Genomic DNA, 19,793 nt, shown 5'->3' with positions numbered 1-19,793 from the left:
TGCTTCCTGCCTTGGGACCTGTTTGCTGACTGGTAGCAGCTGACTAAAGAGTTGAACAAGAAAAATCAGCCAGCCTGAAAGGGCCAGACAGAGAAAATGTCTTTAATGCTCTTTACATGTCAACAAGGTGGAATAAGAATTTTCAACTTGTATCTTCTAATGAACTTTATATTAGAGGAAGATTTTGTTCCATAGCAAGGACCTGCCCATCCTTTGACACTTGCAGCATGTAGTGTTTCTGGTAGAGCAGCAGAAGTTGTCTGTTGCTAGGGCTGTTGCTGTCATGAGCACAGTGCTCAGAAAGACCCAAAAAAGCCAGCATAATACTGAGCATGGGAAACTTTGTTTTACCCTTGTACTGCTCTGATATGGCACATCTTTGCATTGTGCACAGTCTAAGCGCTGGTGACTGTAGGAACAGCCTACGCAACTGCCTGCTGTTGCAAAGCAGGGGACACCTTTCCTTCTCGGCTGGCGCCAGCTGCACGGGGATGCAAAGGAATTTCCTCATCCTCCATCTGCTGTTTAGCAAAATTCACAAAAACCTGTGTGAGGAAAGCAGAAAATGTCACCATCCCATCAACTGAGATGAGTTAGCGGAATGTCTCTGTAAATTCACATAGTCTTGTTCTCTTTGCAGGGAAGAGGTAGAAAGGGGAATCCATAGACATGAACTGAACTAAGACACTGTGTATCAGCAGAGGTCATTAATCACTTCTTTATTTTGATAAAATTCCTTGCAACTTCCTTCTTTTGGATGCACTTGCAACTAAAATTATATTTTTTCTTAGGCAAGATGGGTTCACCAAGGTTTGCATGGCTTGCACAACGTAAGTTGAATTTGTTTGTGATGGGAAAGAGGAGACCAAATACTTTAGTAAGAAGCAGTATGGCAGACAGGAGTGTCTCTCCAGCATCCCCATCAAAGACAGCTTTGCTACTTCGGAAAGCAGGCAGATGGGGCTAATACCTTCTAGCAAGTAGGTGTTGCCAAGAGCCCCAGTGGACTTTCCAGGTTTTGTGTGTCTAGTTGCTCTTTGATGAGGGGTCTGGGAATATTGTCTGAGAAAGAGGTGCAAGATAATTCTCTACGCTGAACATTTTGATTCTTCGGTAGTTTGGATACATCCCCATTGCATTGCCTAATTCTCATCAGACAGTCTCTCTCATGGATGCTTTATCTTTTACTCACCTGATCTAAAGTTGTTTGAGACACAGAATATTCTTCAATATGCAAGTTTTCCTTATTGGAGATTATTAACCGAAAAATCTTAGCCAGAGAGGAGGCGCAAATCTGATACTGCAGCATGTTGTAGTGTTTTTCTCTCTGTAAACTCCCTGGGAAGTTCATGCGTATGAACTGCTCAGCAGGAGTAGGATCTGGAGGCATTCCAGGCTTCGGAGCTTTGATTTTCAGGGTGACAATGTAGCCATCTCCGAACCTGGGAAGCACATGTAGATTTGGGAATTGGATGAAGAGATGGTTTTATTATTTGGGAAGAAGACTGATTTTCAGCAGCTATGAAAACATTAACCATATCTGAAAGATAATGCATAAGATCTAGCTATGTAGGAAGCCCTGTGTTTGCCCTGCAGAAGTGGCATGTAGCATAACGATGTTGAAATGAGATCTGCTCAAATTGTCTAGGATACCACAGAGTTGCACACAGAAAGGGGTCTGTTTAAAAAACAGCTCTTCAGATTGGATTGCTGCATTAAGAACGGTACATGCCACACACACTACGTTTTCCCATTAAAAACACCATAAAAGTATTCTACTTACTTGTATTTTAGCTGCTGAATTGTGCCCAGGCATTTGAAGGTACCTTTTACCATGATGGCTAAACGGGTACAAAGGGCTTCACATTCTTCCATACTTTCAAAACACAGAACAAATATTTGAGATAAAAGCCAGCGGATGGACTCCAGCCTCTCTGGGATTCTGAATTCTAACTCTTTTTACCTGTGTGAGGTTAGAATCACAGCTCGCCCATCTCTGAGCACACTGACAATACAGTCCCACAGGAGGCGCCGGGACTGAGGGTCCATTCCAGTAGTCGGTTCATCCTGTAAGGGAACCGTTAAAACAATTAGAGCCAGAGAAGCAGATAAGAAAGATAAAATCTATTTAGAATCAAGTCATTGTGTGTTTGGGCCTGAGCATATAGGTGCTTCCCTACTGAAATCTGTGCCTTGAGCAAGCACATGCACTTTAAGAATTATATGAGAAAACAGGAAAGAATGTCCTTCTTGGCACAAAGCACTGAGGAAACAAGAAATTGCAGGTGAGAATATAATGCTACAGGGAAGCTACAGGGAAGGGAATGCAGTGACCATTATGACCAAGGCAGTACCCAGTCTAGGGTCTTAAATATCAAAAATGCAAGGAGTAGTGATACCTTGTTGCAAAAACATTTAGGACCCAAAATAGTAATAAATGGAAAGAGGCTCACGCATCAGCAGCTACATCAAATTGTGTCAAGTTTGGCTCCCATGCTTTGATGGATATTTGAGACATAGACCAATATGCAGGCGAAAAAAGAAAATAATCTTATACCTATAATACTAGTTTTAAGACAGAGATGGACATTTCAAATAAAATCTTCCTTTTCTGGGTCAACAACTCTTGTTGAGGCGAGTGAGTTCTCCTCAGGTAACCTTCTTATAATACATAAACACACAGAACACATTTTTCAACCCAAGCAGCTAGTGAAGTCACCCTGATTTACACCAACTAAGGATGTGGTCCTGCATAAATCAGTTAACTGAGTTAGTAACAAACAATTTTTTAAAATCTTGGCGAAAAAAAAAAAAATTCTTCAACATTTTGTCTGAAGAAATTATGAGAAAACATTTCATCTGGCTGTTTATTACATAGAGGAAGAATACATGCAAAGGCATATTAAATGGCATAAGGAGCCATGCTATTAAAATCTTTCTTTTTAGCCCAAAAATATTAGAGTGGTACAGTATAATCTAAACAAAGAATGTAGTAATTGCATTTAGAATTTCCTTTGAGCTATGTAATTATCTGATAACTTATGTTATTTGATGAGAACTACATTTCAGCATTTGTATACTTTAGTCTAAATTTATATAATTTATTCCAAAGATATTAGAGGCTGCAAAAGGGTAGCTACCTTCTTCTGTTCTGCTGAGTAAAGCAACAAGGTGTATGTCAGAAGATCATATTTTACATGAGTGGTTATAATCTGACAAGAAAAGGCAGATTGAAACCAAACATGGATTTAAATTCAGATGCCTGGATTATAGATTTTATCTCAAACCATTCTTCGTTGAAGACATTTCTTTCATAATTGCTTGGGATCCACTGAAAAATAATTATGCATCCCTGTCTATACCTGAAATTAAAGAACTCAAAATTACATTGATGTAAGTTGAGGGTAGAAAGGAGCTTGCAAGGACTGTCATAAACATCCTGGTACCTCTTTAGCATGTAGTTTTATGAGATGCTCTACTGAACTATCACAGAGCTGCGTTACCATGACACTTACTAGCAAGACAAGTGGTGGGCAGCCTATCAGTGCAATGGCAGTGGAGAGCTTGCGCTTGTTGCCACCACTGTAGGTACCAGCCAGGTGGTCTGCATACATAGGAAGTCCCAGCTTCTGGATGCCCCATTCAGCAACCTATGAGAAAGACCTTATTTTTCATACAGCAGCTAATGCATAACAGACAGGACTGCTGATACATCCCTCTTCTGGCAGAGGCACAGCAATCCCCTGGGTTTTAAGCACATTCATTTTAGAAATGGAACAGGGGAGTCAGAAATATTTATGATGATGAGAGGAATTATAACCACTTGAGGGAAAGCCACAAACCAGTGTCAACTGTAGACTTCCTATCTGTGCAATAATTTAAATTATTTTCTTCTGGAATCTTCATGTTTTCTTTCTTATACATAAACAGCTTTAAAGACAAGAACAAAACAGCAGCCAGTGCAGTTCTGAGTTACAGCAATTGCATCTTTAGTCTTCCACAGTTGGCATCACAGTTTTGCGAGTACTATTAATGCGATTTGATAGTGCAGTCTTGTACTTAATGGTTTGAATGACAGGAACCACTCCCAGGACTTCAACACACAGAATGGCAAACCCACTTTGGAAATTCTGGCCCTTGGCTTGTTATGAACCCGGTTAATCATCACAAATATTCACTTTAACTAGGTATAAGCCAAAACCAGGAATGCTTTACCCTCTTGATCTCCTCTGCTGGAATCCCCCGCAGGCGTGCATATAAGTGGAGGTGTTCTCGTCCTGTGAGCAGGTCATCAATGGCGTCAAACTGAGGGCAGTATCCCATGTTTTGATGTACATTAGAAATGTGGGTCAATATACTGGAGAAACAAATAAAAGAATCTTAGATATACAACACTAACCTTAAGGGAGGTAGAGACAATTTGAATAAAGTATTTATCTTTTGGGGCAACAGCTCTCGTAAGAGGTGAATGACTTCTTGACAGAAAATCTTACTAAAATAGCTGTCTGTACAGAATAGCGAGGAATATACTATCTTCTAAGTCAGCTCAGTCCTGGTTAAGAGTGTAAGCCCATTACCTCTCACCCATTTTCCTGTTTAAGTACAGGCTAGCTTAACAAGAAGTTCTTTGAACAGCCACTCAGATAGTATTTTTTACAAATGTCTACTTCTAGGAGAAAAAAATCCAGTTCATTTCCTCTCAAGAGTGTGGTCACTGGGAGCAGATAGGTAAGACACAAGGCTAACAGTTTGTTGGTGGTAATAGCAGAAGTACAGAATCACAGAATAGTTGAGGTTAGAAGGGGCTTCTGGAGATCATCAACCCTGCTTGAGCAGGGTCACCTCAAGCAGGTTGCCCAGGACTATGCCTGGCAACAAAATAGCTATTGTTCAAGTCACATCAATGGACAAAGAATCAAATTCCAACTACACCTAACACACAATAACATGCCACCTGGAACTAAGCTAAGTGAATACCAGAATCGTGCTGTATTAACTTCTGACATTATACCATCTCTGTGTAAACAAAGATGCTAGAAACAACCATAGAAAAGTCCCAAAGCTCAAAGTACCCTGTTTGCCTGGTTATCTTATGTTTGCAAGCTCTTGCCATGAGATCCAATTGCCTTGTCCCACTATTAGCATTACTGTAACTCACCCACAGATTTTACAACAGAGTGTTAAAAGTATAAAGCGTCAGTGTGTGTTAGCTGTGGTCTCAGTGCCATAAAACTGTAGAAGAGCTGCTGGGTCATTTAGACTATGATCTGGGCAGTTCTACCCCAGTAAATTGACTGTGACAAGCTTCTTTTAAGATACTTACCTACTACCAGCCACTACAGCATCTCCAGATGTCACATCAGTATCTCCAGTCAGCATTTTGAATGTTGTTGTTTTGCCAGCACCATTCACTCCCAAAAGACCAAAGCACTAAATTACAAAATGTATCACATTCTTTAGTATTTCCAACTTGCAAATCAGCAGGGGCATGAAATCTGAACAAATCCATGGAATGTAATCTAGTCTTACTGAACAACCTACCTCTCCGGGACGGATGCCAACACAGAGTCTGTCCACTGCAGGCTTGTGCCTACCTGCATAAATCTAAATTGACAGAAAAAAAAAAAATCCTATTTCAGGACATCTACAGCAAAGAAAGTCTTCTGATTTTTTTAATTTAATGCTGTTGGAATGAGGCAAATTTAGAACAAAGACAGGAGTAAATAAGTTAAAAAGAAAGAGTAAATACTCCATGAAGTCACACATTTAGTTACATTAAATAAATTTGTAATGACCCCTAAAAATGCCATTTTTTCTGCATGCAGCCTTTTACTTCATATCTTTAGCACCAAGGGACAGACCTGATGCTTTGCTGGGGCAAAGTATCTTTGACATATTAGAACAAAGTAGAACAATACAGCAACATAGTCTGAAGAATGATACTCCAAGTTCCCTATTCATGAGATCCCAGCAATATGTGTAGTCTTTGTACGTTCTGATAGCATAGCTCAGATGTCTTCAATGTCTGGAAAGAAGATAAATTAGCTATAACTACAGCCCTCGATGTGAAAGCAACAAAACGGTTAACTTGAGATTGAAACTCACCTATGGAAAAAAACAACATTGTAGAAGAAAAACTAGTAGTAGAAATGGACACTCAATAGATGACAGTCATGTCAGATCATGTGAGGTAAAAGAAAAACCTTAAGTAGGGAGGATTACACTGTCCTTGTGGGACTTTTCTGTGGTTTGACTTCTAATCAAAGGAAATAAGCCAAATAATATGTCAAGCCTTGACTTCCAAAATGTTTGTTTCCTTCTGAGGCACAAAGTTGATTTTGAAAGCACCACCATCTGAATCCACAGCTGAAATGCATTCTGAAATAATACATTTACACTACACTAATTTTTTTAATTCTTCTCAAAATATTACCTTGGTCAGTTCTTGTATTTCTAAGATATTTGTTTTGTTCCCTCCACTAATAATCCTTTTTCTTTCTTCTGCAACATCCTCGTCTTCATCCATAATAGGTGACATGGCAGTCTCAGCAAACCTGGAAAAATCCAAGACACTGATTGTAGAAACAAAGAGTTGCACTGGGTGCTGTTAGAATATCAGTGTGAAAGAATGGCTAATCAATTGCCAAAAATGTGACTGTTGGAAGCAGTGGGATTGAAACTTCACAATGTCACATTGGCCGGAGCATTCCTGCTGTTAGAAGAATCCCTGATCTCTGAAAGTTAATCTCTAAATACTAAAACCAGTGGAAATGGCTTGCTCAAAAGAGCATGCCTTGCTAGTCACTGATATAACATAATCTTCCCTCAGCAACAGCTTTCACTATTTGGCTGCTCTTCAGTAGCTAATTACAGTTCTTCTCCAGATTTTTTTGAGTAGACCTCCCTGTAAAACAATATTTTTATAAATATAACAATTAGTACTCTCATTGGCAATCTCAAACCCACTCACACCTGGAAGACAGCTGCTTTCATTGAGACAGAGGCACATTTGTGAAGCAGAGAGGGGAAGCTTGCACAGTGTCAAGGCTGCCACTGTCCTCTGCAATGGACTAGAATTCCTGTCTTGGAATGTCAGTCCAGTATCTCATGCCACTACACACTTTCCAAGTCATTTTATAATCTCACTATTACAGTGTCTTAATCTAAAAAAAAAATAGTCTTAATTCAAGAAAATTAATGTATTTAATAATACATTCTTAAATCCTGTTAAGATAATGCTTTATTGAAACAGGATATCAACAAATTAAGATGAAATCAGGTAAGTAAATGAAAAAAAGGCTGAAAAATTCAGAGAAAAAGAAAAAAGAAGGACATAGAGAATAACAAAGACACTCACCCTGTTGAAAAAGGAACATTAATAAAAGCTTTCAGACGTACCACCTTGTGGAGAACAAACGGTGCTGCATAAGGAGATTCAGAATGAAGAATGCAACCCCTTGAACAGCCATGGCAACCAGGTTCTTTCCAACAAAGTCCCACTGAAAAGGATTGGAAACATGTTCCTCACCTTTGGAGAAAGAACACCAGAAAGCAAGGTGAAACACTGCTGAAACAAAGCACTGCTCACCAGAACAGAAGGCATAATCATAATGGTTTAGGACAAAAATCTGTACTTTATTTGATTATGACCAGGCAATGTCTCAATTTGATAGTGTCTTATAAAGATTCCTAAGAAAATACACTCCATTCTCAGCTGCTGCATGAGAACAGCTCTCTGAATATGCACTTATTTGAACACCATAACATGAAATTTGCATGGATTATGAGGAAGACAAATTTTCTGAATAAAAACAGATGAGTTCTGCTACATTACTAGTCTTTTAATAAGAAGTTGTCTGATATTAAAGATAAACATATCCCAAGAAGATACACTTGAATAACAGCAGCCACTTGAAGCATTAACACGAGGCCTGCTGAAGTATTTGAATGAAATGAAATAATATATCCTCCTGTGATGATCTAAGGACTTCAGAACAAATCATAAAAAGACATCAGAGTCTGGCACTGAACAAATGGGTTCATTTCCAATACAGATTACTGGTTGGGCTGTACAGTTCTGGCAGCTGTATCAGTAGCTGCAATTCCTTCTGAGAGGTTGAACTTTCATACTCCTTATCCATCTGAAGATGTAAAAGGGTAGAAGTTCAGAAACAGCCATTTATTTTCCAAGAGAACACCTCCGACCATCTCATCCACGGTCAGGACATGTGATGCTGATATAACTTGTTGCTTATTGCCTCTTACTTACCAAACCTGGCAAATACTTCAGTGACAGCTTGGTTCATGGCCAAGTCAATTAGTCCACGGCCCAGGCAAAAATGTGGGAAGACAATCAACACATTTTTCAATGTTTTATTAAACTTCAGCAAAGACTATAAGAAACAGAAACAACATAATAAGCAGTTGAAACCAGACTTCTTTAAGAAAACACAGCAACATGAGTGAAAATTTCTTTGTCATGTCAGAGAAACTGGATGTTCTGTGTTCTTACAACAGAGGAAACAGAGTATTTATCAAGTTACACTCAGAGCATCTGCAACCTACGACACAGCACAGCCAAATGCTGGCATATATTGCACCAGATAAGGTGCTTGTGAAAAACTGTCAATGTGGAGAAAAATTAATCTTTGTAACGAAGTATTTCTCTATGTAGCAGAGGTAATATGCAATTCTGGTGTCAGCTATTATAAACAGTAACTGTGAGCAACAAGAAAGTGTTATTTTTCTGTCATAACATCTTTATTTATAGCTGAAATATTTCCATAATCAGGACTGCCACAATATTGAAAAGTACCAGCATCTGGGCACAACTACACAGTAGACTCTGGTGCAATGTGGAGATACCCAGAACAGTGTAAGTGCCAGCAGCAGCCCAGTTGCACCGACACTGAACCCAGAGAAGGGTAATTTTCCCTTGAATACACAGTGTCTACGACAGAGGCATATTCTCACAGAAAACAATACTGGCCTGCTGTTCCACAGACTGAACAGAGCTAGACTGAACCCTGTGCTATCAATAAGCTTGGCTGAGAATGCAGGAACACCAAAAAATGAAAAGTGTTGTAAAACTGGCCCTTGAAACCATGAAGTAAACCAAGATCTGTTTCTCCTCCCCAGCAAACAACAATGCTTGATCAGCACATAGTGTTTGAAAATGCACTATCTGTAATGATAGTTAATTGGATTGCTGTCAGCTGTAGAAAGGGTGTTAATCTCAGTGGTCAGAGTTTCAACAACTGTAGAGGTGGTAGTAGTAGTGCATACAAGCCAACAGGGTTTTATAAACTGATCTCTTAGCCTTTCTAAGAACTAATTTCAGCACTCGCTGTATTCTGTCTGTTCTTGCCCTTTTTATCACCTTCTTGGAGGTTTTAAACCATTTTTGGGAAATTCTCAAATTCTACTATGAGCAGAACATCTTCTCTAATGCAATGACTAACAGGAATGTCTTTCCTTACTTAGCGGTGACTCTGATTTTCTACCATCTACCTCTTCCTGTACAATACAAGCTGCAGAAGCAAGCACAAAGTGCCATGTTCCCTCCTCCCCAACTGTGAAAGTGTACAGAAGCTTGCTTATAGGGATGAAGAACACTCAATGTCATTCCTTGTGTGTGTAGCCCAAGATATCAATTGCCCTGAGTCACTTCTCTGGGTTATTCTGCTCACCTGTCCCTGCGGTTACCCACTAAGTTCCCCACTCATTTACTGCCATGGAAAATGGCAAGGTAGAGAAAGACAGATACTGTTAGAGATGGTTATGTTTGGACACCTTTTGCACAGCTCTTCAAAACCATGTGTCAACAAAAATGTTACTTACCGGGTTATTTTCAAATAACTCTAGGATGAAAGTAATGGCGCTGCTGTTGATCCCCACAAAGAGATTAATACAAGATAATGCAACATAAGCAGTACTAGGAACATTGAAGAAAGAGGCAGCAGGGTACATCATGGGAATTACTGCCCATCTGCACGCAAAAGAGAAAAAAACTATGATGACAGCTTCTCAGTATTCTCATGTCAGTTGACCTAACGAAAACACAAAGTTGAGCCTTCTTTTCCTCCCAAGTGTAATGAAATGGTGTAACCAACCAGAGATACCACTGCAATATTCTTTTCCTGGTTACCAGCTAAAAAGCTTTTTTACTTAGACTTTTTTGCCATTAAAATGCAGGACAATAGAAACAGCTAAACTGAGAAAACTTAATGCTAGCAAGGTTATTATCACCCAAGGTATCCTTGCACATCTCACTGGATTTTACACCAGGAGGGAGGAACAAGATAAAGCAAACATGATATACTACTTTGCTAGATACTCCTCAGCCTTTGGAACTGTCCAAAGAAATCAGAAACTATAAATTTTGATATTATTTTCCAGCTCCTCTACCATTGTGTATTTTACTCCTGATTTGGAGCTTCCTCTGCTATTGCTTTTTCTGGGACACAGCAAAAGCACATTCAGCAGCACAAGAGGATTATTCCTCTGGAATAAACTTACAATGCTTAGCAACTGTCAGTCCGACTAGGAAGAATTTAGTAATGACAACTTGAATTGCTTAACAGGACAATACACCTGAGGTCAGAAAGAATCATCCTGAGTTTCCCATTGTAACTGCAGCTGGGCACAAGGGCTAAATAGATGGTTCTATGATTTTACCTTTCTTTCTGTTTTTTATTTTAAATAGCAAATTATGAAATTTATATTGAAGTGACTGCCATGTGATTGTATTTTTTCTGAAAATTTCATCTTGGTAGATGCTTTGAAATATGCAAAGACATTTTAAATGTCCATCCACACAGACATGAATTAGTGTATTTTTTTAAAAAAACAAACCCTCCACAGAGCCATGTAAAACTCATTAAAGATACCACTATTGCACTTTAAAAAGATAATAATGAAAAATTAAACAAATAAACATTCTGATCACATTTTTAACATCGGGTATTTTACAGAGATTAAATGATGATAATGCTTTGCATTTTCTCAGGATTTTCATTCAAAGAACATGAAGACTTCAGAAAATTAAAGGTAGTCTGCCGAGACAAGAATTGTTCCTTCTTAGGCTTAATTTGTGATATACATAGGAGGATGTGAAAAGCTTAATTTCTTTTTTTTAACTCTAGAAATAGAACTGGTGAACCATTTTGCATAGACTACATCAGTTGAAGGGCTATCAGGAATATGATTTTATAGGTAAAAATGTATGATCACTAATTAAATGTAAGAAAGAGAATTTCAATCAGCCCTGTAAAATGCTATTTTGCCAACACAAATGCTCATTTGAAGTCAAAAAAGCATTGAAGATCAGTACTTTCTGCTCTTGGGTTAAATGATGATATTTTAGTATTGGTTATTAACAAGGTGAATGAACAACCACTAAAACCCTACACAATGTACCTATCAGAAAGCAGCAAACCAAACAAATATATTTTCCTCTAAGGATCACATATAACACTTCAAAATGCAAGTCAGTGACAAAAAAGTCTCCTTTACAGCATGTGACCAGAGAGTGTAAATATCCTGGAGCAGGGACAGAATCCAGTTCTACCCTGTATTGTACCCACTCAGTTCTATTCTTTAAAGCTGGATTTCACTAAGCACTGAGCTCAATAACATTAAATAATTCCCATGTGAAATACAGGGCCCCACATGCAGGAACAACCTTGAATACTTACCCATACAGAAGTAGCAAGGCAACAAGCACAGGGAGATTAGTCGGAGAAGTGTAGGCTTTCTTGTTGAATCCAGCGAATATAACCACAACCATTCCAGCACTCAGTGTATAATTCACCTGCCACATCACAGGGTGAAGATGAGTGTGTGAGACCTGAGAAGGTCTGCAAACATAACCAGATCCTACACATTATTCCAAATGATTTTGTATTGAGGAACCCTGGAACTTATGAGCTAGATTAGTCACGCTCAAGCTTTTGGATCAATGGGTCCTTGCAGCATGTGACATTTTTCTGAGACATCTTTTATAAGATTGTTCATCAGAAATACAAGATATATTGTTTCTTTGATTATGGTTTGGGAGGCAATTACTTCATGGTCCTGCTGGCAGGCTTCCCACAGAAAGAGGCCATGGGCAGGCAAGGGAGGTGCAGTTTCTGGTGATGCAAAGGCTGTGTGGGAAGGAAAAAGCTAGTTACTTGAGCCACATTCCTGGGAGAAGGCTAAGGTGAGTATGCTTGACCACCACTTTTCTTAATTTCTCTGTTGAGTATTAGTAGACCTAGTCTACTGCAATGTGCGGAGCTCCCCATGCGGAATGGAAGGTGTAGTTTCACAGAACTGCTAACATTAACTACCACCTTTGCATCACGCTGTCAAGGGCCATGGTCAAGCAGAATTCCTGTCACGGTAGCTGCTGGGAGGCTGCTGTAACAAGCAGGGGACAGGAATTAAGAGACCTGATTCTTTTCCCTCATTTGGTAAATTAATGTTTTGTTTTACCTTCACCTGAAAGAGCCTTCATCTTTACCTTCACCATCTGAAGCCCAAAGAGTTTTGGTCTTTTTTTTTTTTCCAGTTCCATGTTCATGCTTTTCTTATTGCACAAGCCCTTGGCCACTCTCTTTGTTGGGAAGGCATGGCTTGAAAACAAGCCCCTTGCTGTGCCTCAACCACGCAAAAAATTTGCTCCTTTGTGACAACGTGGCCTGAGGAGTAGCTGAGACCTGCCTAAGCAAGCCTGGGCCTGTGGTCTAAATCCTATTGAAATAACACAGTGAACATGATTCAGTGACCTAAACAAATACATCTATGTTATTTTAGACATCCTAGAATATTTCATCTGGCCTCCAGCTATGGTTCCAGCAGCCTGTGAATCTCCCATTTACATTTCTTGAAAATCTCAAAACATGTTATCACTCTTCTAGAGAGCCAGAGTGACTAGCATCAGGCAACTGGGCTTTTCCCTGCTATAGTAAGTTTTACTTTATTATACATAGAGTTGTAAGTACTGGAAACCCTAAGATTGTAACAATTTCAGCTTCATTAGTTGAATAATGAGCTGTGCACCTGACTTGATTTCTACATCTCTAACTAGTTAGGAGGTCAGATCCTTAGCATGCTCTGTGAGAAACTCTTAAAGAAACTAATGCTTTGCAATGCTCAGAAACACCATCGTTCAATGCACAGGTTAGTCCCCAGTTCATGCAAACCCAGGAATAATTTCAGGCTCTCAAATCAGGTCAGCAGTTACTCACTATGTCCCACATGAAGTTAGTTAGCCAGTAGATCGCAGGGCTCACACCACTGACAAACTGTAGATGCTTGGCTTTTGTTACACGTTCTTGAATCAGGTATAAAACAAAACTAGCCGGTATAAAGGACATGGCAAAAATCACACAGATGGCAACAACTGCATCCACGGAAGTGGTAAGCCTGAAAGAGAGCACAAGAAGGGACTGTGAGCAAAGGAATGGATGCAACATAACGCTATATTAGCATTTGGGGAATCTGCAGGGAATATTAATATCTAGAAGTAGCAAGGTTATTTTGAAAATAGAAGACTTCCAATTTCAAAATGTGCTAGTGTATTTTCCCAAGTTGTGTTTGGGACTGTAGCTAATAAATATGGATGTTGGTGACGCTATTCCCTGATTTCTACTTGCCTTCATTCTCTGGAACAGTTCAACTCCTTTATATATCTCAGTCTGACAGCCTTTCCTGTAAGGTGTGTCTCAAACTGGACATTAAGGCAGAACAGTCAAAGTGCTCTTGGAGCTGGGAAAAGAGGGACTCAAAGAGGCAAGTTGCAGACAGTGAGATGAGGCACAGATCTTGCCTCTGTGCTAAGGCCGAAGTTTCCAGTGCCACTGAATTCTGAACTTAATGAAGAGATGAGTGGGAATTAATGTCTTCTTAGGTGTGTCTTTTCCAATAAATTATGGCTTTTAGATTCTGGAATACACAAAGCCTACTACATGCCATTGAAAAAAAATCTACCTGCGTGCTATCCTTGGCACCTAGATGGAGGCTGTTGACTACTGCCTGCCTGCAGTCAATTAAGGACAATTTCTGATTCCTTTTTTGATTATTATCTCTGCTATTTCATAATCAGATCTATTGGCTTTGGAGCATGAACAAAGTCTTCAGAATCTTTATGCTTGGGAATCAACAGAAACATGTAATCATGTATTACCAATGGTCATAGCTCCTACATGGGATGGGAATGAACTCCTACAGGAATATAATGAGACAGAAAATAATACATTGTATATCTAATTCTTGACTAGAACACAACTTTGGGGAAAGGCCTCCAAGTTTTGTCAATTGAACAATTTCTCTTCAGCGTGTGAGTACACCAGAGGTGGTAAGCTGCCAGGAGAGGAAGGTGTAAGAGCCAGCAGGAGAGCACAGGCAGACTTACACAGTGACTTCAGAGAGTTGCTCCTTGGTGAGGTTCAGAGGATGGTTGATAGCAGTGATCCCATATTCCTCAGGGGCTTGGCCAGTCCGCAGGTTAGCTCTAAGGATTGCAGTATTTGCTACATTAAGGAAACTAACCATAGCATGCCAGCCTTTATTGTTAAACCACACCTAAAAGAGTCAGAAAGCACAGATTCGTTTAAAAAGCCTTCACTAATAACCCTGAGCTGCAGGAGAAAATTTGGCTGCCTTTTATCTACTTTGGTGGGCATCGTCAGCAGGGAAGAATCCAGCACCAGGAATTCATAGCTCCTAGCCACAGTCCAGCAGGAGGAGCTCACATACTGTGCTTTTAAAAGGGTTGGACAACCACAGCCAAGGGATTTTATAGAAGCACATTTTAAAATTTAGCAGAATGTGTCCTACTTGAAAGTATTTAGGACAGCATGAAGTACTAAAGAACATGGTTAAAAAAAAAATCTCACATTAGAAATAATTTTGCATTAATGCTGTATCCCATATTACTAGTAATAAGTAGAGTATTTCAGCTCTTCTTGCATCTGAGATTGCCACTAGCAATATTCTCACAATTTGAAGTCTATGTCAAGGAAAACAGAGAGTTAGGAGACTACTTTCAGCAAATACCTTAATATTATCTTCAGTTTCCATGTATTTGAGGAAATTAGACATTTCTTTAGCAGCAGCCAGTGAACTTTGCCCCTAAAAGAAAAAGGCTAAAGGTCAGCTGTCTCTGTGAAATACAGTGCTGCAGGTTTTCAGCTTTGTAACAATTCTTTAGTAAAGAGACAAAAAAAACCCATAAAATTCTTGCTTACTCCTGTCACATTCATCATTCGGCCAAGATCACTTAAAAAATTGACAACTTGATCTCCAGAAACATGAAGGACCGGGAGCCTTCCTCCTATAGAAATGCCTCCGTATCTAACAAAGAGAACAATATCATCAGTCACTTGTACCACAGACCCCAAACTCTGTACATTGATGGAAGTACTAAAAATACACTTAATGTGTAGGTTTTACTTCTATACATCATACAATTAATGTATAACAAAGTCCACACTTTTTCTAACATGTTGTATTAGGTCTTCATAGGCCTTACAAGTAATAGAAGTTCTATCAGTTTCTGAGAGGTTCGTGCCAGGATCCTGAGAAAATGACCACTTAGATGCAAGATTTGGAGAAGACAGTTATTTCTACAGTGCAAAATCTTTGAATCAAGCTAATTGACGTATAACTGTTTGAGCAGCATGAAGGACTGAGGACAGCATGGACTTCATCAAAATTTCAGTTGCCCTTGGAGAAACAGGTTATTCACCAATGCTGGTGCCAGTCAATACTCCATAATGATAAATACTAACATATGAGATGAACTGAAGTTTAATCCCACAGAAAGTAATGTTTGCACATGAACAAGCAGATATTCCGTGAAGGAAGCCAGTCATCCAGCTGCTACTTTTGAAGTGAATTCCTACTGCTGATGAAGAACTGAATAAGTTCTTCAGGCTAACCAGTCATCTTTCTAAGCTTCGTATCTGCAGTGTAGACATCACACTGTGGTTAGCTGATGCCTCTACATAAGCATGGAGCATTAGTGGAATCTGTTTTATAACCACTGCATGCGTTCAGAGCACAGATGGGGAGTTGTGGTTGTTACTTCTGTATTGGATTGGCTGGTGTCTGGGTTTCATCTTACCCAGGTCCTTTTTTTTTTTTTTTTTTTTTTTTTGGAAAGTTTGTATTTTTCTCCTGCACTTTAAAAGACCTGTGTCGGAGCACTATTCCAATGTAGTGCAATTTTGTATTGTAACTTTCCATCACTCAGATCCCATTAGTCTGGCTCTTGTAGATAATAAAACTGTAAAGAGTTCCATTGTGTGCCTCTGGCCCCCATCTTTGTGGGGGTAGTCCAAACAAATATAACCCCTTGTCTTTATAAAACCCTTGCTGACCCCCAGCCTATTTCCTACTGAAGCCATCTCTTTGTTCTATACTATCTATACTGTTCCCCTTGTCCATTCAGAGAAACATTGTGATGTTCCATGGTTAAACAGAAATTCATTGTTCTTGTATTTACCAGCATAATCTGTGAATTGGTTTCTTACCTTTGCTCATTGACCCAATATTTGCTCTTCAAGCTGAAACAGACAAAAAGAAACCTGTCTCTTAATGTGCTGAACCAATGTCAATGGTACTGTCAGGCTTAGATGGAAACTAAATGAGAATTCCTATGCTTTGCAGACCTCCAGTTTCCTCTAGACAGCTTTTGTTTTGTTTTGTTTTGTTTGCTCTTTTTTTTAATTGTTGTTTACTTTGAGTTGTGGGGTTATCAAGAGTTTTCATATTCCCTGCAGTTTCGTTTGTTTGTTTGATTGTTGTTGTTTTTTGCTTTGTTTTCTAACATGATTCATACCCAGCTCCTATAGAGATAAGCAAGATTTCTAAAGTGACACATACTGGCTCTATCCTAAATCCATAATGAACTGATTTTAAAAGATGCATCTAAAGCAATATGACATGCCGAGAGGAATCAGTCAAAGGCAGCCAATGCATAGCTAATATAATGGGAATTTCAAGAATTCTGGTGGGAATTGAAAAGGTACGAAGGCCTGAATCAGAAATAATAGACCATGGACACAGCACAGCTAATTACCATGCACAACACTCATGCAAGCTGAGGAGCTATCAGTAGGACAGATATATCTATGTAACATTGTCCTTTGGCTCTTTAGCACTTCTGGGAAGCAAATGATAATTAACTCGGGCAGATAGTCATGCTGGTGTGACTACAGTTCTTCAGGGACACCAAGTAGTATCTCTGCAAGGCAGTTCACTGTGCTGTGCTGGGGCATTAGTTTTCTCACCACTGACACAGTTACCATCAAGATGGCATTCCATCAACATTGAAAGTTAGCTCTGCCTGTAAAGAAGTACCCGATTATACAAATAGGTATAATTAAAACAATTTAACTGCCCTAAAATCAGCATCTCCTATTCTTGCATCAGGAATATGGACATGATGTTCAAGTCTACATCAGATGCTATGTTGTTATTAAACAAGAATATCATAGCCAGATGCAAAAATACCACATGTGAAAAACAAAGATTCATGCCTACCTCCCTTTTATCAAAGTGGGATATGTTTTCACCAGAAAATCTGAAATATTTCTGTGGGTCAGATCTTGAAGAATTTCTGTGCTGTGCTGCACTCTCTGGAAAGAAAACCAAATCAATCACAGTAAAATTCAGAGTCTCTAAAGCTATTAAGTGTTGTCAGGAAAACAGCAAAAGTAGCTTTGGTTCAGAGGAATTGCTCAGGTTCATAGTATCACAGCAATGAGAGTGGGTCATTCACTTTCTACTTGGATTTGAAGTTTTAGACTAAATTTCCTTCTCAAATACACTAGCATGGAATTAGCAAAGTTCAACTTTGGCTGCTTATTGCACAGGGATTACTTGGAAATTAGAAATAACTTCGGATGCCATGAATAAGGTCAGAATATAATGTGTGTGTTTGTTGTTTTTTATTTTATTCATAGACAGGAATTTTACAGATATTTAAAACAACTTTGCTTTGTTATTTTGTGAACAGCAACAGGGAAACCAAAGCAAGCTGAATCAGTATTTTTAACAGATCGTGTCATGGATTAGGATTCAGAAATTGGTTACGCTTGTGACATTAGTATCAAAACTAGAATCATTTTAGTAATTTGGATAATGTGTGCAGCCTGGCAAACAGGAATACTGAAGTTGAATGGCATGCATGGTGAGACAAAGTAGTGAGCTATTACTCTAAAAGTGGCTGCAGTTCAGTTTTCTTTAGTTTGTTAGAAAAAGATTTAGAAAATGTGAACACTAACAGGTGATAATTTTCCTTTGCTCTTCAAAAGACCAAACATATTTTATAAAGGGCACTACTAAGATTATTCACTGATAGGAACAGGTGGGAATGTTGCTCTCATCTCTTCTCCATACAGCATCAGTGGTTATTAAATTACTCATCTTCATGCACATGCCTACAAACATTGGCTTTGCTAGCTTAGAACTTACTTTCTGGAAATGGAACCAAAAGACATGTAAAAAAATTATTATTTGGGGTTGACTTAATATTAATTTTTCTATATTAAATGAAATTACTCCAGTCCATGATTTTCAAAATAATGACATCTTTTTCTTGCTTTGCTTTCTTCTCTCTCCTTCCCCTCCTTTCTTTAAAGAAAGACAATATTCTAAATAGAATTGCTATTTGAGGCAAAAAGTGGGTTTGTTTGTTTTGTTTTGTTATTTTTATTTTCTTCTATATGAAAAGTTTGTCATTTGGATGAAAACAGTAATCAAATTTAATCTAAAGCTTTTCCAATACCTCTGAAACTGAATTCCAAATTCCAGCAATTCTTGCTCCCATAAGAAAATGTACTCAATTCCTTCCATGTATATTGGCACATACTAATCCCTTTTCCAGCACTTGTCACATAAATTGACAAAGATTTATGGCACAGGGACACTACCTGTGGTGGTGGGAGGCCTCCCGCGCCTGCAGGGCATTCTGGCAGCATAGTGAGTTTCTTGTGAGTACTGCACTTGCAGGAAGGTGAAGGATTCTCAGGGCTCCACTTTTGGCTCAGCAGGAGGCTGCTTAGGTTAGGCTGAACAGCAGGGGTGTTCCAGGCAGTTGGCATATTATTGCATGGGTAGTTCCTGTGTGGGGAACAGACTCTTTAAGCTGTGCAGAGATACAGTTCATGAGAGCTCATGAATCACAATCCACTCAGCAGACATTCTCCTCTCAGCCCTTATCCTGTGAATTATGAATACTAAGAACATTTTAAAGTACTTGGTAAACGTGAATAAATAGAATCTTCTGCCTCATCTCTGCCAAGTTCATTGTCTTCAGCTTGCAGATAAGACACTGAAGGAACAAGGTGACTGTGTTTGACCCATTAGTACATACAAAATCTCGCAAAGAAACGATCTTTTTCCTTCTCGAGCAGCATCTTTTCTTTATTTTTTTAAAGTTTCCTCTTTGTTCCTGCTGTACCAGGCAGAGGAGGAGAAGGGAGAGAGTTGCTGAATTTCACAACTAGGAAGGAGTCAGGAGAAAAGGAACAAATGGCAAAGCATAGCATGCAAGTAAGAAACGCTTTGAAAGCAAGGCTCACAGGCAGGGTAAGTGGGTAGGACAACAAATGTTAAAGTAAGAGCTCTAGTAATATTGTCCTACAGAGTGAGAATAGCTTCAAATCACAGAGACTGTCCTACTGCTACTTCACAATCTGAGCAATTGCTGAAGCTATTGCTTCTAAACACATCAGCAGGAACAGGAGGAATCTGAGGGGATTCACATGTAGAAAGTACCTAGGAAGCTGTGATGATTTGGG

At 39.1% G+C, this 19,793-nt stretch overlaps 1 protein-coding gene across 1 annotated transcript in view; it reads right to left on the bottom strand.

Moving 5' to 3' along the window:
* Positions 1-356: 356 nt before the first annotated feature.
* ABCA4 (ATP binding cassette subfamily A member 4) overlaps positions 357-19,793 on the bottom strand; it is a gene marked incomplete at its 5' end in the record, with an annotated part of 69,132 nt that continues 49,695 nt past the window's right edge. Inside the window, 20 exons of the mRNA XM_082053325.1 lie at positions 357-545; positions 1,193-1,442; positions 1,784-1,876; positions 1,964-2,067; positions 3,516-3,650; positions 4,216-4,357; positions 5,324-5,430; positions 5,542-5,604; positions 6,434-6,554; positions 7,399-7,528; positions 8,270-8,393; positions 9,841-9,988; positions 11,697-11,812; positions 13,233-13,410; positions 14,399-14,568; positions 15,043-15,117; positions 15,234-15,339; positions 16,521-16,553; positions 17,533-17,627; positions 18,924-19,113. Of these exons, the coding sequence (XP_081909451.1) occupies positions 423-545; positions 1,193-1,442; positions 1,784-1,876; positions 1,964-2,067; positions 3,516-3,650; positions 4,216-4,357; positions 5,324-5,430; positions 5,542-5,604; positions 6,434-6,554; positions 7,399-7,528; positions 8,270-8,393; positions 9,841-9,988; positions 11,697-11,812; positions 13,233-13,410; positions 14,399-14,568; positions 15,043-15,117; positions 15,234-15,339; positions 16,521-16,553; positions 17,533-17,627; positions 18,924-19,113 (2,503 nt within the window). The 3' untranslated portion in view covers positions 357-422. The remainder of the gene's footprint in view (positions 546-1,192; positions 1,443-1,783; positions 1,877-1,963; positions 2,068-3,515; positions 3,651-4,215; positions 4,358-5,323; positions 5,431-5,541; positions 5,605-6,433; positions 6,555-7,398; positions 7,529-8,269; positions 8,394-9,840; positions 9,989-11,696; positions 11,813-13,232; positions 13,411-14,398; positions 14,569-15,042; positions 15,118-15,233; positions 15,340-16,520; positions 16,554-17,532; positions 17,628-18,923; positions 19,114-19,793) is intronic.

This window comes from Streptopelia decaocto (assembly GCF_964273445.1).
Source record: "Streptopelia decaocto genome assembly, chromosome: 5".
Lineage (NCBI taxonomy): Eukaryota > Metazoa > Chordata > Aves > Columbiformes > Columbidae > Streptopelia > Streptopelia decaocto.
This window is presented reverse-complemented; position numbering and strand designations above follow the sequence as displayed.